We start from the raw sequence: 24051 nt of genomic DNA, 5'->3' as shown, positions 1-24051 counted from the left end.
TCGGTCATCTAACCAGACAAGAACAGTTGCAGCCCATAATATGAAAGGGTTTCCCTTAATGTTCTGCTAAAGCTGCTTATTTTTAGTCAGGCATGGGTACTTGAGTTGGTCTGGATGTGCTCCAGGAACATTCCAAAAGAGAGTGAAGTGGACTAAGATAGACCACCGTATGGTCCACTATGACTGTGCAAATGGAGCCCTAATTAGACATACAGTGGTGGGTGTAAAATGTCCGTTGTTTCGGTAAAATGTCTTTTGTTATTTTGGGGCTCGTTTGAACTTGGCTGTACCCCGCGCAGGGTGAGGCTGAGTTTGCACGCATCATGTCACTGGTGGACCCCAGTGGAACCGGGGTGGTGTCCTTCCAGTCTTTCATCGATTTCATGACCCGGGAGACCGCAGACACAGACACCGCTGAGCAAGTCATCGCCTCCTTCAGGATCCTGGCGGCTGATAAGGTGGGATGTCTTTCACTCCCACAGGTTGCTACTGACATAAGGAGCTGGAGGCCTGAATCTCTTCCAGAGAGTGTGATGTTCGGCTTCTTGTTTGTTAATGGCTTTTCGCACACAACATTCGCACATGACAGGGCGAAGGTCAAGTGCACCTTCGAGGAAATGGATAATGGAAGCTGCTGAAACTATGTCAAAAGTGATAAGGGGAGGAAAGGGTGTTACATCACTGTAGAGAAAAACCTTTACAGTTACATGGTCTTACTCATGTGTCGAGGAAAAATGCAATAAATCCACTTTCTCTGGATTCACTCTTTCATTGGTGGCAGAGTATGTATAGTATGCCCTTGGCAGCAAACAGTGATACACTTTATCTTACAGCATAGCCATCATGGCCCTATCCATTCCAAAGAATGCCAGCAACGGTACATAAACACAGATAGTAAGACCCTGGGGTTGCAACAGAAACAAAGGTGCAGGTTTTACGTGGAGTTGCTCGCCAGTCACAGCTGGTTGTTTCCCCCGCAGCCTTACATCCTGGTGGAGGAGTTGCGCCGGGAGCTGCCGCCGGAGCAGGCCGAGTACTGCATCATGAGGATGCCCCCCTACGCCGGGCCCGGCAAGGTGCCGGGAGCGCTGGACTACACCTCCTTCTCCACCGCCCTGTACGGAGAGAGCGACCTCTAACTGCGTTCCCCCACGGGAGGGCAGCGCAGCCGCGGGCTTCGCCTCACCGTTTTACATTCGTTCGGCTTTCAAAATCTCGCTGTCTGTTGGGTGAAATTCTGCCCTTCCAAACCCTCCCGCCCCCTTTCCCAACCAGTGTCCAATGACTACAATACTCAACAAAGCTATACTATGAAAACAATAGAGATATAGCTACGGTTTAATGCAACATCTACGCTTTATTTAATGTGTGGCACACTCTAGTATTTCCAGTTTTAAAAACAAGTCAATTTTTTCATGTAATGCAGTTAGAAAGCAGGGTTTGCTTAATTGCTTTTATTTTAACTCTAAGATGAACTGCAGAAACTGACATACAAATTAGATGGGACTAATGATTGGATGAAAGGTTGTTTATGCTGAGAAAATAACTCATCCATCATCGAGAGCATAAAGAGATGGAAGGAATAATTTAACATAATATTTTTGGCACAGGGCATTCAGGTGGTCAGAATAAATATGGAGTTTTATCTTTACAGTGCCTATGTTATAGTTAGATAATGATAAATTATAAAAATCTCATTGGTCAAATGGGGCTCTGAACATTTGGACGTGTTCACTTACTGATGTCAAACCTGAAATTTAGTAGCTCCATTTATGTACATGTAACTTCTTTCTTCAAATCCAGCACCAATACATGGATAAGTCTCTGTGTAACATTCAACAGATGACACTGACTTTTTACATTTGGCTTAGTTTGTAGTGTAAAAATGCTTTCAGAATCCAGATATTTTGTAGAGAACCAAACAATTTACCCAAAATAAGGCAATTAATAAATAATAAATGTAAAATATAAGCCAATTGTTTGTACTTTTCCAGAAACTAATTAAAATAAACCCAATTATTTGAAAATGGTCTCGTTTCTTTGTGTGAACTTTCAGATTTTGGTTTGGGGAATGGCTGGCATTTTAGGTATTAAGTATTATAGGATTGCCATTTATGTTTTAGCCTACTTTTCTGATAACTTAAACATATTGTCGGTAAAACGAATGTAAGTGTTGGACCTCGTGGTACTTTTTAGGAAGCAAAATAGAAAATAATTTAGTTCCTGTAGTGTAACACGTTCAGACGAAGTGCGTTCCTTTGTTAGGTCCCTGTTAAGTAGGTAAATAACAAGCTTTCATGATAAAGTGCCAGTGCCGAAGTTCACTTCGACTGAGCTTACTAGCTCAGTAATTCGTTTTATATTTGCAGACAAGGGCAATGATAGTACAGCTTCATGATACATTAAAAGAAACAATGAATGCTTTTACTAGGTTAAAAGTTACATTGTGGGCATTGTGCCCATCGAGATGTAGCTACGTCGTAGTACTGTGTCCGTGCTTGACCTGTCACATTTGACAGACGTCAATACACGCATGCGCAGTTAGCATGCTCGCTGCACGCACCTCGGTAAGGTCCGTCCACAAAGCTGAATCTGATGAAACTAGTTGTTATGACGCTAGCATATGTATGGTAGAAGGTGGCTGCATCGTACAGTCACAGTACTGCTCACACTACCCAAGATTGTTTTTTTGTCCAATGCACATGTTAATTTAGTCTTCAAACGACTGCTTCATACAGGGGGGGAAATTAAATCTGGATTAAGGATTCGAGCGATGGGTCCTACAATACACGAGTATTCAACGACTCCAGGTATGCATTCATACATAATATTGGCATTGCATTCCGCAGAGCAAACTAGCGAGTTCAGCGAAATTTGTTTTGAAAATGTCACATTTCACCAACTTAGTAGCTGTATCTGCATATAGCCAGCTAGTTTAGAAACGGTAGAAGTCAGCAGACAAAAGAAACAGGACAGTCTCAAGACAATCAGTTCGCTAGCTAACTAGCTGGTGAACATTAACGTTGCGTTTGTGAAACCACTTAGCTAATCAATTGCTAACTGACTTCTCGTGGCTATTCTGTCTCGCCGAGAGGGACTGTAGCTGCTTCTGTAACTTGGCTAACTATCGATGCATATCATGCTAGCTTGCACATTTGCAGAACATACGATAGCAGATCTCCCAGAAAAGTGCGAGATATCTTGCTAGCTAACTATATCAGGCACTATACCGACGACGTAGCATTAACATTGATTTAGCTGATCGATTACTTTGTAGCTAGCTCATGGGGCTAGCAAGCTAAATTAATATCAGCTAGTCATTCATAACAGTTAATCATGTGTATCAATGACAGGATGGATAACTAGATGCTAGTACGGAACTAGATATATTCATCATGCTGGTGTGAGCAATGTCCTTTGGTGCTCGCTACAGCGTGAGGAAAATGTTACGTTTTCGTTGTCAGAAAATACTGCTTATCTCAAGAATTAAACAGAGTTTCACAAGGTTAAAGTGTTCTGTATGTGGTCGTGAAACAGTAAATCTGTACTGTTAAACAGGGGGCAAGCAGATTACCCTTGAGGATGAACTCAGGGAGATCTTGCAGAAGAGGATCATGGTGTTGGATGGTGGAATGGGCACAATGATCCAGCAGAGAAACTTAGGGGAATCAGACTTCAGAGGAGAGGAGTTCGGGGATCACCTGAAAAGCCTGAAGGGGAACAATGATCTTCTGAGCATCACCCAGCCTGACATCGTCTATGAGATCCACAAGGTAAAGAGCAGTTTAGTTTGCCACGGTTGCATAGTTTCAGTGGTCTATGATCTTGCTTGTTGAAATAAACTCTGTTGAATCGAGTTGTTCTCAGTCTTTGAAGGCCAAGGTGGTATGCCACACACGTCTTAAACTTAAATTATATCACCCTTTAATATTTCTGTGGATTTACAAACTTGTTCGACCAAGCTGCAAAATCCCTGTCACCAATAAAAAAAGAACCCACACATTTTTTTATATCAACCAGAATTGTACTTCATTGAGATAATAATTTCCTTTCAGTGTATGAGTTTTATTTTCTTCTACAAGTTTGCCGTAGATAACGTGGAAAATTTATTTTGAAGGATTACCTACTTGCTGGTGCTGATATAATTGAAACCAACACATTCAGCAGCACCAGCATTGCACAAGCTGACTATGGCCTGGAGAATTGGGTAAGAGCGACTAAATGGGGAGACACTTTATTACAAACACTGGAGCGTAGTAAAAAATCTTTTGCAAGCGCGTCAATAGTCTTAACTGCAGTGATTTTTTTGAGAATTAGTCACTTACATTGGTTTTGCCTCAGCTTTGACTTACTAGTTCATTAAATAACGTAAATCTAGGTTTTTCAGGGGGTGGGATCCACATACAACGCTGTGAATTTGCTTTTTAATAGCCTGCAATTTGGGCCCCTCTAGTGCATGAGTACAGTAGTGCAATTTCACTCGTTGAAACGGTTTAGCAGTTCTGTAGCATGTCACATTTGGGGTCAGTTGGTTTTCTTTGACACTCAAGTCCTTGAAAGGGTTAGGTCATTTTTGATGCTGGTCCTTGTGGCAGGCTTACCGTATGAACAAGGCCTCTGCGGATATTGCCAGGAAGGCTGCTGACGATGTTGCGACCCAGACGGGTTTGTACTGCGCTAATCTGACTTATACATTATTTATCAAATATGTAGGATTACCGTATAGCTAACCATTATACCAATATATTCATCAACAGGTGTCAAAAGATATGTGGCTGGAGCACTTGGCCCCACCAACAGAACGCTGTCAGTGTCCCCGTCTGTGGAAAAACCAGACTTCAGAAACATCAGTATGAACTCAAACTTATGCAAACTCTTATTTTATTTATTTTTTTGTATTATATAAATTTGGTGCCCAACATGGGACTGAGCATGTCAAATTCCCACCCCAATTTGAAATGCTCAACTGTCTGCGATTGCAGCCAGGTTAGTTCGGGAACCCCAGTGTTGATTCAGACGAGTGTGGACAACTGCGCTTCTCCTGTGAAACTCATGGTGTCATCAGCCTGTTGGTTTTCGCATTGCAGACTACAGCTATGCTTGCATAGGGTCGAGTTGGAGGAAGACCTTTAATATGCGGCTTTAACATGCAGTCCAGTGGTGCCCAGTTGACCAGTGGGGGTCACTAGAGAGCGATGAAACATAGACCCCTAACTAACTGAACCCTCCTGTATTCTGGGCGACAGAAGTGGTAATTGTGCATACCCCTAAGGAGCACTGGCCACAGTCAGTTCTTTCATTTGGAACTGAAACTTTTTTCAATTTTGTGCTCTGATTTTCTGTATGTGTTCATTGAAAAAAAAGGCTAAGTGATTAAATTTATCCTTCACATGTTTAGGTGTTTGTTGCCGTTAACTTAAGGATATATTCTTCATTTCTGCAGCGTTTGATGCATTGGCTGAGGCCTACACTGAGCAGACTAGAGGTCTGTTGGATGGAGGGGTGGACATCTTGCTGGTGGAGACCATATTTGACACCGCCAACGCCAAGGTACCCAACTCATCAGCATTTTTCTCTAATCAGCTAATTAAACAGCTCAGGGATATCTCTGTCATTGGCATTAATGTTGTCTGTTCAGCTCAGAACTTTGACATTTAGTGTAGTTGACTTCAGGATCTATCATTGGATTTGTAAGCCTTACGTCTCTTTCTCTTTTCCAAAGGCAGCTCTGTTTGCGATCGATAAGCTCTTTGAACAGGAGTATGAAAGAAGACCCATCTTTGTAAGTCCTTAAATTTTTTAAGATATTTTAAATAATGTTTTTTACAGAACTGAATTACAACTGGAACAGCTAATCTTTATTTCACAGCTTTGGATATCTGTTCCAGTTGTAATGCAGTTCTGTGGTCCAGAGGTTCACTTTCAGCTAAGCCAACTGCAGTTGAGCCTGTGAGCCTAAACCATCTTCTGCCTGTGTTAGATTTCAGGAACGATTGTGGATAAAAGCGGCCGCACCCTCTCTGGGCAGACGGGAGAGGCCTTCGTCATCAGCATGGCACACGCCAAGCCCCTGTGGTGAGTAGCAGAAGGGAGATGTGAATCAGGACATTTTGTCCTGTAAATGCGTTGCTGAACTGAGATCACATGCAAATGCAGCGTATGCACTATGTCAGTGGTCTCCAACCCTGGTCCTGGACAGCTACAGGGTCTGCTGGTTTTTATAGTGACTCTGCACTTCATGAATCAATTAGAGCAGTTGATTACTCAGTTAACTCAACTCACCTGGTGTCTTGGGTCTCAATTGGGTGCTGATTTTAAGGTGAAAACAAAAACCATCAGACCCTGTAGCTCTCCAGGACCAGGGTTGGGGACCACTGCACTATATATAGGGCCACCGGTTTCTCTTCCCCTTGTTTTCTCACATTGTACTTCAGTCCTCCACCAGCTAGAGGTCGCAATAGCCCCTTTGTCAAGCCTCTTCTCAAACAATTATCCCATTTGCACCACTTTAATAATTTAAGTTGATAAAGCGATTGCCGTTAATTAAGCACAGCGGATGATTGGCAGCAATGTTTACAAGCGACACGTGTTAAATTCTGTTCGATTACGTACTATCGTGGACATGCTGAAGTATTTTTAAATGCTATACAGGGGCATGGTAAGTTTTGTTAAAAGCAGTGGGAAATGCCCACATTAAAAATGCGAGCAGTTATATAACATTTTACTTGCACAAAAATAAGTAAATATAAATTAAGTAATGATCCAGTAGTCTTCAATCAAGACTTTAAGGAGAATCAGGTGTCTTAGTGCTGGGCTAAAACAAAAACCTGCACCCAAACCTGCGTTTCTCATATGATTGGACACCCCTGCTTTATGTGGATGTATTTTAAAATCAACTGGTTAAGAGCGACTGATTCAGATCTAAGACACCAGGCAACATGAGTTAACTGTGTAATCACCTGCTTTAACTGATCAACTAATTGTTTTTGTGATTGTCTTAATTAGAAACTCAGATGTACAATTAGTCTCTTGACTGTGCCTTTGGAGTGCTTATGGGGACCCCTGTAGGATAACCATCGAAATGCAAGTTTAAATCCCAGCGTGTCACATGGTTGTGACAGACTGGTGACCCTAATCATGTATACAAGACTGAATAGCCTTCCTTCAGTAGCTGCACACCAGCTCTTAGACAGCATTAAAGGTTCTACGTGACGAAGCATAGGCTCTGGCATCCACACCCACATACGACAGTCTCAATGAATTACTGTGTAATTAAGCTGTTGATGGTAAAGATCTGATATCGCTAAGCTTTCAATTTGAAACTTGGAGCTCCCTAAATAAAACATTCATGCAAGAATTACTTGAATAAAATTGATGACACGATGAATTACGCATTTCTAACATCTAACATTTTCACAGCCCGTAAATTCACAACAAATAATTTGCGCATTTTTAAAGATGAGTGAATGCTCGCCCTTCAGTCATTAATTATCCGCTGACAGAGTAACGGTGCTGTACAACCGCACGTTCAGTACAGGACCGTTCCAGTTTCCCATCATGAGCGCGACCCTGATTGCCAGTCTGGCGGCGATTTATTATGCCTGTTTTCCCTCTTTGTCAAGTTGCACGTTTTCAGCCTTTCATCTGCAAAGGGCACGTCGCATATACCGCTGCTTCAGCGTTCGTGCTTTATCACGCACAGTGTGTGTTCACGCTGAACGGTTAATGCATTCACCGGGTCTTCCTCTTTCAGCATCGGGCTGAACTGTGCGCTAGGAGCCATTGAAATGAGGCCTTTCATCGAAGCCATTGGAAAAAGCACCACTTCCTTTATCATCTGCTATCCCAATGCAGGTAATATACCGGTCTTCATTTATTTAAGTCCCTCTACTGTGATTTCCACAATCTCCTTGTCTACTTCCTTTATGTTCTGTGTTTTTTTTTAAGGACTCCCAAACACTTTTGGTGGGTATGATGAAACACCAGCGGTGACAGCCAAGCATTTGAAGGTAAAGCATGTTCCCTAAAAAGACTGGTGTTAAGTCAGTGAATTAATGAACATATTCCCAGTGATTTGCTTACTTTCCTCCTTAATGAGGCTATAAGCATTTGAGTGTTTTTGTTACAGACGCGGGTAGTGCATAAACTGTAATAGTGGAACTGTCAATAGCAAAGTATCTGAACATTGAAATAGAAGTAATAGAATAGAACTAAACAGGGTCAATTAGTAACCTTCCAGTAATTGTTTGTCCTAACAGTAAATGTCTTGTAAGAAAACTTTATTATTGTGAAACTGCAAACTCAAAGTTTTTATCTAGAGTTTTTTATTTTAAATCTGGGGTCATATTCTGGCATTTGTATTCTTAGGGCTCAAAGAGTATTTAACATACTTTAGTAAAAATCCAGGTTTTTAATGGAATCAGGGATAAAATGTAATCAGGGATCTGTTAAGGCATATATGTAAAACACTGTTTGTGTATATGCAGGAATTTGCAATGGATGGATTGGTGAATATTGTTGGTGGTTGTTGTGGAACTACCCCACAGCATATCGGGTAATGAACCTTTCCCGATCCTGATTCTTACTAGTTATTAAAGCAGTATGCATATTTAACGTACACAATCTTTTCCTATAACACACGATAGCTTTGTGAGTACATGATTGGTTTTATCTCTTCAATTAAAATTGAGCCCATGTAGACTCAGTTTGAACAAATAAGAATTAAATCAGGCTCATTGGATTTCACCAGTGGTGCATATTTTGGCTATTTAATGTGCATTGAAAAACACACGGGTGTAGTTTAAGGGTGAGACCACTGTAAATCAGTCTCTGGCGTGTGGGTGGGAGATTTACGTGGGATTTGCAAGCTGACTGTCCCGTCTGGCTAAAGGGCCATCGCAGAAGGAGTGAAGCAATGCCAACCGAGAGTGCCTCCTACTGGCGTCTTCCAGGACTACATGCTGCTGTCAGGTAGCCTATCAGCCAATGCTTAGCTTTTACTCTGCTTTGTCAAAAAATTTGAAGACTGCATAACTGAGGATACTTCAGTCAAAAAAGACCCTTTAATTTAGTGACTGGTTTCACCTGTGCACATCTTGCCTCCCTTTGTGAAGGTCTGGAGCCTTTTCGGGTAGGACCCTACACCAACTTTGTCAACATCGGTGAGCGCTGCAACGTGGCGGGGTCTCGAAGGTTCGCCAAGCTGATCATGGCAGGAAATTACGAGGTGGGCCTGGTAGTGCAAGGTTGTAAAGTGTGCAGTGGGTTATGGGTATAAACTACCTGGTTTCCGTGTTTGTGGCAGGATGCTGTCTAGCCTAATTCCACTGAAAGGCTGAGCCAGTGTTTTGGGTTTTTTTCCTCTTTGATTTGATGTTGTTAGTAAGCGGACTCATTGGTGTATGTCCCTGTGGTGCGGTATCTGCTGCAGGAGGCGCTGAACGTCGCCAAGGTCCAGGTGGAGCTGGGAGCCCAGGTGCTGGACATCAACATGGACGAGGGCATGCTCGAGGGCCCCACCGCCATGACGCGGTTCTGCAACCTCATCGCCTCAGAGCCCGACATCGCCAGGGTGAGCGGGCGTGTCCGTACCGCTGACCGTGGGAGTCCACCACAGACAGCGCCCCCCTTCCACATTCACTACTCCAAATCCGTGATGCGAGGAGGTCTTCATGAACCTCATAACAGCTGAGATACCATGTGATTCGATTCACTTATGTGACTTGTATGAACTAGTTTTACTCATAAAGAAACACTATGGGATAGTTTCATAGACCACAGTTAAGCCCACTTAGCTCATTAGCTCTACTTTTAATGGACCTCGGGCCAGAGCAGCCATTTCCTGTTTTACCACGGCCAGGCTTCCATGTTTGTACCTGCGCTCTCGCCGTTGTGTCCACACACTCCCGTCGAAGGTTCTGAACTCGCAGTCCCCTCGGCTGTGTCCCCCCAGGTGCCCCTCTGCATCGACTCTTCCAACTTTGCGGTGATAGAGGCGGGGCTGAAGTGCAGTCAGGGGAAGTGCATTGTGAACAGCATCAGCCTGAAGGAGGGGGAGGAGGAGTTCCTGCAGCGCGCCAACCTCGTCCGCCGCTACGGGGCCGCCGTGGTTGTCATGGCCTTCGACGAGGAGGGACAGGTCAGGTTCCTCACGTCTGCGGCTCACTGACAACATCGCTCTGTGTCTGTGAGCTGGGTTTTTTGTACACGCCGAAGGGCCATCGTTGGCAGAAATCAGTGAGTCGCTGATGATGACACATAATAGCTCTAGTGCTGGGATGCCTAACCTGTTCCTGGAGATCTGCCATCCTGTAGGTTTTGATTTCAATCCTAATTTGGCACGCCTGATTCTACTAATTACAGCTCAACGAGATCTCCAGCTGTTGAATGAGCTGAGCAGCCCTGCTCTAGTGTTTGATTAAGCCTCACTTCTATCATCGCTAACAAAACCCAAAAGACTATCAGGGCCTCTACGACAAGGCCATATAATGGGAGTGGTAGAGAGTGGGCCAGTACTGTATAATTCCGTTATTATTGCATGGAAGGTGATTAAAGTGCCTGTGTACTGCATACAATACTTTTTCCTGAATAGCCTGATGGGTCATTATCAGTTTGATCAAGTTCCTGCACCAAAATGCCAAAGCTTTGAGCACTTCGTAGTGTTTACCATGTATAAAAACAGGTCTGCACATCCTGTCACTAGAGCCATTTGTATTCAAGCAGTGCTTGTGCAGTGTGTTGAATTGGTAATGAAACGTGTCCCTATTTGCACCCACCCTTGTTACATTCCCCAAAAAGAGGAATAATGTTCTTTTGCTGCTCAGCTCCGAACGATTTATTATATGAGAAAGCAGTGTAGACAGGCTCATTGTGAATAAGCTCTATCAAAAGAGATGAGTGCATGACCAACTCTTTCCATTTCATTGATTGTTTTGGCTGTGGTTTCAATGTAAACTGCTCCCCCTGACTAGAACAATATAAGTGTTAGATCCTGACAGTTTTGGTTTTATGATTATAGATGCTTTTTTTAAGGCTTGTGAGTGCTATTCAGAACAGTTTTTGAATCTCAGCCTTTTTATTTGAATCACAGTAGCCTTTGAATAGTGTGTGATTGTGGATTATATGATTCGTCAGTAAGGGTGTATTAAGTTATTGGGTCCAGTTGAGGCATTAGTCCCTGGGCCAGATGGTTCCTACCCTCCTTTATGTCCACTGTGTCCACAGGCAGCGGACACAGAGCACAAAATCCAGGTATGTACCAGGGCCTACCACCTGCTCGTCAGCAAGGTCGGGTTCAACCCCAATGACATCATCTTCGACCCCAACATCCTGACCATCGGCACGGGAATGGAGGAGCACAACCAGTACGCCATCAACTTCATCGAGGCCACCAGGGCCATCAAGGTACTGTAGCGCTATGTACCTGCACTAGCACTGCTACTGAAACAACACCAGTTATGCTGACAACTTCATAATGCTAACGGATAGGGGAGGGTATTGTTAGGATTGTACTGTTTCTGGTGCCATTCAATTCCTAACAGATACAGCAGGAGCATAGATCTGCATGGATCTGTAATGTATTGTGTGATTACCTGCGGGAGACATGAAGTTGTCTGAGCCACTGTTTGTAAGCGTTTGATCGGTGCGCTGTACATTTGCAGTATGTGTACGGTAAGTGTCTGGCTGGTGTAACCGGTTTCATGTGGTTACCTGCAGGAGACGCTACCGGGGGCCAGGGTCAGCGGGGGCCTGTCCAACCTGTCCTTCTCCTTCAGAGGGATGGAGGTGATCCGAGAGGCCATGCACGGGGTCTTCCTCTACCACGCCATCAAGGTGCGCAGCCTCGGCGTTGAGCGGCAGTGTCGACGGTGTTAAGTACCCGGGGTCCCCACTCCCTGGAGTGATCCGAATGTGTCTTCCTCTGTTTCTGAAGGACGGGATGGACATGGGCATCGTGAACGCGGGGAACCTCCCCGTCTACGACGACATCGACAAGGACCTGCTTCAGCTCTGCGAGAACCTCATCATGAACCGAGACCCAGAGGCCACCGAGAAGCTGCTGCTGTACGCGCAGGTATGGTCTGCATGTCTAAAGCCATAAAAAATAAACACAAAAAAACATTAAAAAACACACCCTTATTTCCCTGTGGGTGGATCTGCTCTTAAGGTAAAGAAGAGTAAAACCATAAATAAATAAATGTAAATGTAGGAGGAACCCAGGTTGGAGGGGAGGCTGGCAATGTCAGTAATACGGTAATAGGGAGGTAATGGGAAATCTACTGGGCATATAGTCTTAGTGGCTGAGGAGACTACAGCCAGGGGCAATAGTCTAAATCTCACTGTCCCTGGCGTCTGTATACAGCGTGTCAGCGTATTACATTGCAGTACTGCAGTTGCTGTCGGTACAGACTGAGTGGATGATTCCGATGTGTGGCAGCACAGCTCTGTAAATGTTTGGAGTGGCGTGTGGCTTGTTAGCGCTCGTCCCCCCCCCCCGTTGTGCTGGCCGTGCTGTGCGGTTTCGGAGAGGTAAATAATCTTTTCATTTCCAGAACAACGCCAGAGGCGCCAAGAAGGTGATCCAGACAGATGAGTGGAGGGAGGGCAGCGTGGAGGATCGTCTGGAGTACGCGCTTATCAAGGTCCAAAGCCCCTTTATCTCTGTCCTGTGATTACTGCACAGTGGAGTTATTACGCTTTTATTTAAAACTGTGTGTGTGTGTGTGTGTGTGTGCGTGCGCGCATGTGTCATGTGAGTACTGCACAGTGGAGTTACTAAGCTTTTTTTTAAAACTGTGTGTGCGTGTGTGTCTGTGTGTGTGTGTCCTGTGATTACTGCACAGTGGAGTTATTAAGCTTTTATTTTAAACTGTGTACGTGTGCGTGCGTTTACTTGTGTGTGTGTGTGTGTGTGTGTGTGTGTCTGTGCGTGTGTACGATATTGTGTAGACTCTACTTTCGTGTATGGGTGCGCATTAAATTTCTGCACGTGTGTACGAGTCTGTCTGTGTGTTGATTGGCCTAGCTGCATGTGCTTGTGTGTGTGCGTATGCACTTTTATAGATGTGTTTTAATGTCTGCATATGTATGCGTAACATGTATGCATTGCACGTGTAGCTTTCTATGTGTCTGTACATGTGTGTTGCAGGGCATAGAGAAGTACGTGGTGGAGGACACGGAGGAGGCCCGGCTTCATTTCGACAGGTACCCCAGGCCCCTCCGCATCATCGAGGGGCCCCTGATGAACGGGATGAAGGTGGTGGGAGATCTGTTTGGAGCGGGGAAGATGTTCCTGCCTCAGGTAAGGGACGCACAGGATCCCGACACTCCTTTTGTGAACAGGCGCCATTTTGTTTCAAAGCGTTTGCAGAGAACTGTTGCTTTCATGTAGAAACCCGCACAGAACACTAGCGAGGCTGGGAACAGCGGGCAGCTTCGGACAGTTACAAATGGCAGGGTTTTGATGACCTCTGTCCCAGTGTTAAACCGCGTCCCCTTGGATTGGCCATTTGATGGAATGCTCGACAGCGGACAGAGGGCTGCGGCCTCGTTGGGACAGGGGTGCGGTACGGGGGTCCCTCACGCCGGGTTTTTAACTTTTTTTTTTAACGCAGGTCATCAAGTCGGCCCGTGTGATGAAGAAAGCCGTGGGCCACCTCATCCCCTTCATGGAGAAGGAGAGGGAGGAGATGATGGCCGCCTCGGGCTCCATGGAGGAATCGGTGAGCACCACCCCGTCTCTTCCTCCTCCACAGCGCACATCCCGCCCACGGCTTTCCTGCTCCGGCACCTTCCACTCTCGAATGAATACGAGCAGTTCTTTTATTTGAATAAGCAAAAAAATGGACATTGCTGCTTTCTTTTTCTGCCATTTTCACATAAGACCCTGAATCTAGAAATATACCCGCTCTTTCGATCCAAGAGGAAATTGACGGTGCCTGATACTCGTCCCGTAGGATCCCTATCAGGGCACCATCGTTTTGGCCACGGTGAAGGGGGACGTCCATGACATCGGTAAAAACATAGTAGGCGTGGTCCTGGGCTGCAACAATTTCAGGTTGGTCCACGTTTCCTCCTCTTTCTACTGCAAATCCCAGCACCCAGGTCCATCAGCCGTTGGGAACCCTCTCCCCTCTGAGAAGAGATGATGGCCATGGCCCCTTCCCACTGGAACCTGCTACGGACGGCGCTTGCAGTTCTCTTGAGGTTTGAAGGGTTCACTTCCTGACTGACGCGTAGAGGACGAATCGGTTTGAGGGCCCGAAAACGTTCTGCAGAAAAATGAAACGAGCTCTCGTAGCAGGACCGTGTGAGATTAAGAGCGTGGCATTTGCACAAAATTGCTTTTGCCGTAAAATTAAAAAAATTCGTTAAATGGTGGTGGCATCAGTCAGCAAGAGTTCTCCTGCTCAAGAGAGGTAAAGGTCTAACTGAGAATAGAGAAGAGATGCCCAGATGTCTGGTGATGTCCTCATTAACTCAGTCACTCTGCTTCATGTCTCTTCTGCCCGTGTCACATGAGGGCAGGAACTCACCTTTTAACATCCCTTTCCGTCGCTCAGAGTGATCGACCTGGGCGTGATGACTCCATGTGATACAATACTGAAGGCAGCCATTGAGCGGAAGGCAGGTAGGTCATGGGGCCATCGAAGACCCTGATTGGTCATTATAATTGCACATCGGCAGCAGTGCAAAACACCTGTGCGTAATTATTGATGAGCCACATTTCCTGATTAATTTAATGGTTAGAGCTTCCTGTATTGTTCTGCTACACACTTAATGGCCAGGTATTATATATGCATTAAATCCTGATATACTGTATAGGTGTCAAAGTAGATTCTATGAACCAACACCTATTGATGAAGAGTCTATGCCAATGTATACAGATGCTCATATCGAGGGATGAAGGAATTCAGGGATGTGTAGATTTCTGTGTTTAGGAGCTCACCAGCTTACCAACGCTGCTATACATTTCACAGTCCACACACGCTAAGTGCTCGGTAAGGACTTTGTTGGTTTTCATTCATAAAAATAGATTTTTTCTGTATTCTGTGTATCTGTGCTTCCATCAGGATTTGCATCATGGTAAGTGATTGTTTGACAGAACCCACAGATTCTAACGCCTTATTTGTGTTACACCAACAGCTAGGTTGGGATTCAGTCAACATTTGTCCTTAACTTTGGCCAATAATTAAAATCACTGAAATTATTTTATTTCAGTGTTCGTGAAGAAGTAAGGCTTGTGCTTACTTGTAGGCTAAAGTTAAAGACAGTTGTTGATTGACAGGGCTCAGGTGGCTTGCTGCATGTGTGACTGCTTGCATCAGGTACACCATATTACACTGCAGATGGAATGCAGTTGACTTGGTGGAGCTACACTTGGCTGAATAAGGACGATTGCGCTTCAGAAACAGAAGGATGAACATAGTGGGAAACGTGCTGCAATTCAACAAACAATGCAAATCTCAAAATGCATGCAAAAAGCTGTTGGGAAAATTTCTTTTTGCATATTTCTGTTTGCCAGACTGTTTGGCAGTTTTGTAGTTGTGTTTGTTATTTGATACTCAGTGTTTACAGAATAACTTCAATGAAGTATTTTCAGTTAAGGTCTGAATCGCGTTCTCTGATCCTCTTGTCGTCTCGTTTGCCAGACATAATCGGCCTGTCTGGACTGATCACCCCTTCGCTGGACGAGATGATCTACGTTGCCAAGGAGATGGAGCGCCTGGGGATGAAGACCCCCCTCCTCATCGGAGGAGCCACCACGTCCAAGTAGCCTAACATACCGCCTCAGATTCCCTAGACCAATCAGATACTCAGCTCCATACACTTAGCACTGAAAGCTCTATCCTTACCCTTGAAGCTTAAACGTTCCAATTTGAGTCATCTTATGAATATTTATGAGGGGGCTTGGCCAAGGGCACTGCAGTGGCAATGGATGTTCTACCCATGAACATGCCTTTAAAACTCAGATTTTCTTAATATTCATTTTCAGGGATATTGGCGCCATTTTTGTAGTATTTTGTTGAAGGTCGACTGTAGTCATCATATGCACTCCTGTGTGTTTGTATGGGTCCTTGGAGCGTTTTAAGCTCTTAAAAAGCCGCTGAATTGCTGCTGTAGGCCAGCGCGGGAACCGCGCGGCGTCTGTGACTCATAGCTGCAGAGCCTGCCGCTCTGATCCGCTCTGCGTTCTGTTCGCTCGGTGTTCCGGCAGGACACACACGGCCGTGAAGATCGCCCCGCAGTACAGCTGCCCCGTGGTCCACGTGCTGGACGCCTCGCGCAGTGTGGTCGTGGTGAGTGCTGCCCCTCCCCCCCCACCCCCCCCCTCCCCCACGGCTCTGCCCCGTGTGGAGACCGACAGTTTCATCAGCCGTTTCTATTTAGATCCTGAGTGCATTTATGGGAGTGGAGCCGTCACGGCGGCCGCTGGTGAAGTGGGTAATCAGCTCTATTTTTGTCCGTGATGCAGCCCGCTAATGGACGCATAACCTTACACCCTCATGCCACTCTCGCACGATATCTTTCCTTTCAAAATGTCATTCAGGAGCTGAATTACCTTTTATACCCGAAAGGGAGTCCGGCACCTTCGGGCTTTTAATGCAGAATTACCAGCCTTTTTGTGATCAGGCATATTCCCAAGGGATTGTTCTTGAGTTATACATTTACCTACCTCTCTATTGTAACCTTCTATCTTACACTATTTTCAACATTACTGAATGTACATTTCTGGCCTGTTATTTCCTAAGTGGTTGAATATTCAGACAATGAGCTTAATATGTGTATGAATCTTACTTTTGTTACATTTACTATGTTTAGTACAAGGTTCAATTTCTTTGCTGTAAATAAGTGTTACAGAATATAAATGAATGATCGTAATCACAGCCAAAATTTGTATCAATATATGCAGCATATACATATATAAATTAATTTGTTCATGGTAATGTAATTCATATCTCATTGGCAGTTTCCCTTGCTTAAGTGGTGGTATGAATTTACCATGAGCGGCCCATAGCTTCAAAGGCCATTTCATTAGGGCTTGAAAGAAATTGTTTAACAGGACGTTTATAATCATGGGAGTTTTTGTGTTTTGTGTTTATGTGCACTTAAAGGTCTTAAAGGGCTAGTTACTTGCTATTTCCAACTAATCAGAAAGAGACCATGTCTGGCTTGGTCTTGTAAGGTTTAACACGTGTTAAGATGTAAGATATTATATAAGAAAAAAATGTATTTCTTTGTTGGTTTACTCAGGAAGTGAACCTTTTACCCTTACTCTAATATTTTTCTGACTTTGCCATTTTCTGCTGTGTTGCAGTGCTCTCAGCTCTTGGACGAGAATTCGAAGGAGGATTTCTTTGAGGAGGTCACAGAAGAGTATGAGGACATTAGACAGGACCACTACGACTCTCTGAAGGTAGGGGGCACAATGCCTGTCTGGTTATGTTGAGTCCTGACTGCGATGGCCAGGGGGTTTCCACACCCCCCATGGTCACGCCCAGTGCTCACGTGACGTCTTAGTCTCCGCCCCCTGAGGCACAGAACAGGCTTATTGAAGTGTGTCATTCCATTTCCCAGGACCGCCGTTTCCTGACGCTGAACCAGGCCCGGGAGAGACGGCTGCACATTGACTGGCTCTCTCAGACACGCCCAGGTGAGTGGGCTGGGGTCCCGTACGCCCATCCCTCCAGGCCCATGTACCTACCATACTTTCGGTTTTCTGCTTCTGAGGAAGGGCGTTCAAAGCCAGTTCACTTTAGTTTTTTTAATGAACTATATATGTCAATGTACAGTTGGCTATCAGTTAGCACATGCTATTATCCAAAGCGACTTACAAAGCAAGGTATATAATCCATGTAGCAAAATTACAACAGCAACTACATAAAGGGTAGTAATATTCTTAGAACCGGTAACAAAGCAGTAGGAAGCACTAGAATCATCAACCACACTGTTAGTTTAGCCAACTATCCTGTTAGTCCTTGTGAACTGTCTTGTATCATACTGTTACGTTATGTATAATGTAATACCACGCTCGAGCATGACTTGTGTCCCTCCACCCCTGTCAGTATGTCCACAGGTGATTGGCACCCATGTGTTTGAGGACTATGACCTGGGCAGGCTGCTTGACTATATCGACTGGAAGCCCTTCTTTGACGTCTGGCAGCTCAGGGGGAAGTACCCCAACAGAGGGTACCCTAAAATCTTCAAAGACAAAACTGTTGGTGCGTGGAATGTCCTTCCCTTTGAAATTCCCTCTAGCGGGCATCGTTTAGCAAGAGCAATCAGTCATTCTGACACATTCTAAACCTTGTTACTCAGGCGATGTTAGGTTCTGAGTCTTTGCCACTTAAAGTGCACTGTCCCACCTGGAATTGGTAGTCATGGAGGTTGCGATGAGTTCCATTTCAGTTTCATCAATTCCTTAAATTAATTGAGATTCAATTCACAAATTGAAACCTGCCGATAACATACTACCAGGGGTTTTCCTCTTGATCGAATTGAAATGGAATTGACTTCAACCCTGTTACCTGTATTCCTTAAGGCAGTCATCACTGCTCAAATCTGCTGCTGTTGTGAGACATGAAGCAGTTTCCCTGTCCCTGTACGAGTGAGCACATCTCCTATGCCTCTGGATACAGACCCATTTGTGTGAGCAGTGTTAGTTGCAGAGCAGTGGAGGTACTGTATCTGCTGCACACGCACTCTGGGGAAATTGTGGCCTTGGAGCAGCTCTCTCAGTTTTCAGCAGGCTGTTGGCCCATGTGAACCAGCAATGGCTGGTGATTAAATGGCAGCTGTTTCACACCTCATGTTCACTACCAGGTCGCGTTCAGTATCCTCTCATTGACAACATGAACTTAGCGTTCAGTTTTGGTGTAGGGGTGCGTACTCCAATGTATGGATTGAGTTTGTAATGGATTACAACCGGATGGATGGATGGATTGCCTTCTTATCATGTGTTCCATCTCATGACCACAAAACACTTAACCGGGAAGGAGGGAAACTCACCTGGGAGATGCAAGGCAGCCATTTTGAGGCAGAACACTCACCACACATGAGTTGCGGTGGAGAGGGAGGGAACGACAAAGTAATTTAAACTTGGGTGGCAGGTGATTGGAGTTTCAGACAGGGCAGAGTGGTAACTTTGGCTCCCCCTGCAGGAGAGGAGGCCCGGAAGGTGTTCGACGACGCTCAGAAGCTCCTGACCATGCTGATGGACGAGAAGCGGCTGCAGGCCCGGGGCATTGTGGGTTTCTGGCCCGCGCAGAGCGCCGGGGACGACATCCACGTCTACGCCCACGACGCGTTCCCCCGCAGCGCGCAGCCCGTGGCAACCTTCTACGGGCTACGCCAGCAGGTGACTCAAAACCAGGGCCTTCATCAACATGACCCAACTGCAAACTTTCAATAACTAAATCATTTCCTGGATGCAGTCAGCATTCGTCACTGATTTTGTCTTAATAATGTAATGCCGGAGTTCCTTCCCCCAGTGCAAACAGGTGTTTTTGCATTAAATGTGTTGATTGGAAAATTTTGTAGACTTGGGCCTGATTTACTAAGACCTTTAGCACATGCCAAGCATTTTAGCACATGCAAAACCAATAACATGACCAATGATTGGTGCAAAACAAATACCATGACTAATCATTGATTGTGTTATTGGTTTTTGAATGTGCTAAAATTTTTGGCACATGCTAAAGGTCTTAGTAAATCAGGCCCTTAATTATAATACTTGCAGTGGAAAAGCTGAACTGGTGCAGGTGAGGCTGAACCATTGCCTTGTGTCAGTAGCTAAGCAGAGTGCGGGGGAGGTTTGAGTGGAGTAACGGTGTGGTGAGTTTTGTAATGCACTTGTTGTAAGTCGCTCTGGATAAGAGCGTCTGCTAAGAACCTATAATGTAATGTAATGTAATGTAATGTGTTACCCGCGCAGGCGGAGAAGGAGTCCTCGAGCACGGACCCGTACCTGTGCCTGTCGGACTTCGTGGCGCCGGCGGACAGCGGCGTCCCCGACTACATTGGCCTGTTCGCCGTGGGCTGCTTCGGCGCCGAGGAGCTGAGCCGCAATTTCGAGGCGCAGGGGGACGACTACAACAGCATCATGGTCAAAGCCCTGGCCGACCGCCTCGCTGAGGTGAGCCCGGGGCTCTCTCACCCACAGGGCTGAGCGAGTTCTCTTACCCACAGGGCTGAGCGAGTTCTCTCACCCACAGGGCTGAGTGTGTTCTCTCACCCACAGGGCTGAGTGTGTTCTCTTACCCACAGGGCTGAGTGTGTTCTCTTACCCACAGGGCTGAGTGTGTTCTCTCACCCACTGGGTTGAGTGTGTTCTCTTACCCACAGGGCTGAGTGTGTTCTCTCACCCACTGGGTTGAGTGTGTTCTCTTACCCACAGGGCTGAGCGAGTTCTCTTACCCACAGGGCCGAGCGTGCTTACCTGGCTTTATTGTAGGTCCGCTGTGCTAAGACAAATGGGTAAAGTCGAGATTGATGTGTTCGGACGTGTGTAAAGTTGAAACGGGTTTGTAGTGTTCATGTGAAGTTTGGGCTGATATGTTGTGTTCAGAAATGTTTTAAGTTGAGAAGTGTGATGTATTCAAACATATATAAAGTTTGGGCTGATATGAAGTGTTCAAACCTTTGAGACAGGTGTGTCATGTTAAGGTTTAGGTAGGTGTGTAGTGTTCAGGTCTGTGTAGAGCAGGTGCACAGTGCTCAGTTATCACACTGATTGACTTCATAGCTTGATTCCTATTGGCTGTGAGCGGTTTCCCTGACATTCCCTCCCCAGGCGTTCGCTGAGGAGCTGCACGCCAGGGTCCGTAAAGACTTCTGGTGCTACAGCTCGGAGGAGGACCTGGACGCGGCCGACATGCACAGGATCCGATACGCGGGGATCCGGCCCGCTCCGGGCTACCCCAGCCAGCCGGACCACACCGAGAAGGTCACCATGTGGCGGCTGGCCGCAGTGGAGGAGAAGACAGGTACCGCCATTTTCATTCGTTTGGCCGCGGCCGCGTCGCCCTCTGGCGCTAGCGCTTTGTGTCCTGACTGCTGTTTGTGTCTGAAGGTATCTGCCTGACGGAATCCCTGGCCATGACTCCCGCCGCCTCCGTCTCGGGGCTGTACTTCTCCAACCCCAAGTCCACCTACTTCGCCGTGGGGAAGATCACCAGGGAACAGGTGCCGTCCCCTGTTTTGTTTCTTTCCCTGTGAATGTTACTGTGGCGTGGAGAACGGGACGTGTGGCATTGCTCCCTCACGTGATCAATTTCCCCTTTTTTATGCTCTGGTCATCTAAGGAGATAAGTGACATGGCAAGTAAATAAGAAATTATTGTTATGAATGGGCTTAGAGCCGGATTTATGAAGAGCTAGAGCCCAAAACTAGCAACGCAATCAATGATTGGTGCAAAACAAATACCACGGCCAATCATTGGCCAGGTTATTGGTTTAGCATGTGCTAGAAGATTTTGTCTGTGCTAAGTGCATTAATAGCAATGACTGCTTACACACTGGTCTTGTCACTTACCTCCTTAGATCATCACAGAAGAAATAATTCCTTGATTTTCTAGTGTAATCGTAAATGATTTTAATGGCTATGCTGATTTTAGGTATGTTAATGGTATGTATATTGAATGAAACAAAAAACTTAAGAAGGGGTCCACTCCCTGTGCTGTACGTGGGTCCCCTCCAGGTGGAAGATTACGCTCGCAGGAAAGAGATGCCCGTTGCCGAGGTGGAGCGGTGGCTGGGCCCCATCCTGGGGTACGACGCCGACTGACACGCCCACAGGGTTGCTGGGATACCGAGACGCCCCTGAAAGAGCTGTCGTGGTGCCTGGACTCAGCCCGTGTTTACATATCAACGGACTCTTAAACTTGAACCCACCCCCCACCCCACTTTTAAAACGTATTTAAAAAAAGACTGTCTCTCTTAAGATCCATTAGATCTGTTTTAGATCAGATTTTTGTCTGATAGTTTGTCACTATCAAGAAATTTACCTCTTTAAAAAATGTTCTGAAAGACTTAAAAGCATTCTTTAAAAGTGGTTTGTTAACATCTGAATAGTTTGATCACTTTGAAATTATGTCGTTTTATAATGGACTTTTTTTGCAAAGGGACGAAACCAGTATTACCTGTCTTGATTATTCTTGTTATTTCTGTGGTTCAATTGAAGCAAATCTGTTTACAATCAGTATAACTGACCGTAAGTGTATTTGGTGATTCCTTTATTATGATATCACTTGTTTTAGTTTACAGCAACACTTAATTCGCACATGCATTTCAGATCCTTCAAGTTAGTCTGAATAATTTCAGTTTTTAGGCCAAAATTGAAAATGTGCTTACAACAGTATGTGTGCGATTACACTGCCATTGCAGAATGTAATGGTTTTTTATGAAAGACTGGTAGGGAAATGTGTTCTCACAGTGTTGGTATCAGGGTGCCATGGCTTTCTTTCTCTAGTCTGCTCAGCAGTGAAAGCGTTTTAAAAATGCATTTGGCTGGATGATACTGTAATGCACTCTTATCCCCAGAGGGGGCACCCTTGCTCAACTGACCCAAGAGTGTCTCCCACTCACTTCTTGGAGGGCTGCAGGCAGGCATGCTTTTGTTTCAAGTTGTTCTGGCTTAAATCAAATGAGTTCACTGCCTTTATGTGCATCTGTGTGCTCCTTAAGTTGAAAGTAATGCCTTGTAGGGTGTGCATACAGTCTTAACCTGTGACTCAGAATTCCAGAAAAATGCATTAAAACAAGTTGAACTGAGGGAACTGAATAAGTAATTCATGTGCGTAGAGCAAAGTGTTGTGTGCTCACAGCCTCTAGGAAGTGAATATGACAGCTCCCCTCAGATGTTATCAGACTGATCCTGTGGTGCGCTTATTCACTGTGGCATATGGACGGCGCACGCTGTTCATGCGTGTTTTTGTATAGACTTCGTTATCGCTTACGGTTGAAGTGCCAAACACTTTGCCGCTGAAGAAAAACACTACACTAAATGCAGATCATTTTTTAAACCTGTCTTTGGCGGCAGTCAAGTGTCTTATTTGCATAGGGAACTGCTTCGATTCCCATGGTGCTCTTTGTGCTTGACACGTCACATGACTGGCAGGAATAATCTGGCTGCGCTCGGCCCAGCCTGTTGATTTATATTCCTCACGTGGCCAACGCAACAGGAGCATACTTTGTCTTGTCTGTAGACTGATGTCTCATCGTTTAAAACCCATTACCAGCTTTGTGCTGGAGCTGCGCACAATTGTGATGGATCGGCATGAATTCATTTTATTCAGTGACAATTGCAGAAATTCCACTTACTGTAATAACAGTGTTATGTTATGTGACAAATGGTCTCCAAGCCTTGTTCCAATATAGACTGTCAAAACCAAGGCGTCTCGTGTTTGTGTTCAGTCTTTGTGTTGTGCATCTTGGTAATGGTATTTCTTTAAATCGACTGTTTAATAACCCATGGAATAACTGCTAATTTAAGTCATTAAATGCGAATGCCCATGTTTGATCACACACATGCATCAAGTGAAGGCGTACTCATGCCTGCACACTTATGCTGGAGTCGTGGACACAGGAGTAGGGCGGTAGTCGGAGTAAATCCCATGCATTCGCTATTAGATTTTGTGTCCACATCTTATAACTGTAATACAACGAATACTGCGCTTGTTGTTTCGAGGTTTGTCGTGCAGCACCTTGTAACATTTTTTTTAAAAGTCTGGAATATGATCTTGGTGATTGCAAAAACTGTCACGTGGAGAAGGACAAATGAAAGGTGCTGTACTGAAGGACTCCTGGGTAGAATAAGGGGAAAAGTGATTGTGTAGAGTTTTAACGGGAGTATTGGTTTGCATTCTGGCAATAGTAATTCAGTGCAGGATGAGAGACCTGGTGGATGGAAATGGTAGTATTGCCCTTGAAAGGTAATGAATGTTCGCCCGATGTCATGTCATGATACGTTTTTATTTTGAATAATTACAATAAAATACCCCATTTAAAACCGTATATGGTGTGTTTTTATCTGGCCGGTCTGGATGTGTAACTT

General features: G+C 45.2%; 2 protein-coding genes across 11 annotated transcripts in view; both read left to right on the top strand.

The window, feature by feature from the left end:
* The window catches only part of LOC135247289 (alpha-actinin-2), a 29228-nt gene extending 27201 nt beyond the window's left edge, over window positions 1-2027 (top strand). For all 10 annotated transcript variants that reach the window (XM_064320625.1, XM_064320606.1, XM_064320611.1 and 7 more), the window contains 2 exons: window positions 300-458; window positions 981-2027. In XM_064320625.1, the coding sequence (XP_064176695.1) occupies window positions 300-458; window positions 981-1139 (318 nt within the window). In that variant the 3' untranslated portion in view covers window positions 1140-2027. The remainder of the gene's footprint in view (window positions 1-299; window positions 459-980) is intronic.
* A 530-nt stretch (window positions 2028-2557) lies between these two features.
* Window positions 2558-23715, top strand: mtr (5-methyltetrahydrofolate-homocysteine methyltransferase). Its single transcript, XM_064320559.1, has 33 exons — window positions 2558-2810; window positions 3559-3773; window positions 4118-4207; window positions 4596-4665; window positions 4758-4850; window positions 5444-5550; window positions 5723-5782; window positions 5981-6075; window positions 7754-7854; window positions 7948-8009; window positions 8487-8554; window positions 8891-8970; window positions 9114-9226; window positions 9431-9571; window positions 9953-10138; window positions 11224-11403; window positions 11716-11832; window positions 11933-12073; window positions 12552-12641; window positions 13148-13300; window positions 13614-13721; window positions 13956-14056; window positions 14562-14629; window positions 15651-15771; window positions 16217-16298; window positions 17318-17416; window positions 17578-17653; window positions 18066-18221; window positions 19161-19357; window positions 19934-20134; window positions 20792-20984; window positions 21071-21183; window positions 21697-23715. The coding sequence occupies exons 1-33, from the start codon at window positions 2624-2626 to the stop codon at window positions 21781-21783; spliced, it is 3951 nt and encodes a 1316-aa protein (XP_064176629.1). The 5' UTR covers window positions 2558-2623; the 3' UTR covers window positions 21784-23715.
* The last annotated feature ends 336 nt before the right edge of the window (window positions 23716-24051 follow it).

Source organism: Anguilla rostrata, chromosome 2 (assembly GCF_018555375.3).
Source record: "Anguilla rostrata isolate EN2019 chromosome 2, ASM1855537v3, whole genome shotgun sequence".
In the NCBI taxonomy this organism is placed as follows: domain Eukaryota; kingdom Metazoa; phylum Chordata; class Actinopteri; order Anguilliformes; family Anguillidae; genus Anguilla; species Anguilla rostrata.
This window is presented reverse-complemented; position numbering and strand designations above follow the sequence as displayed.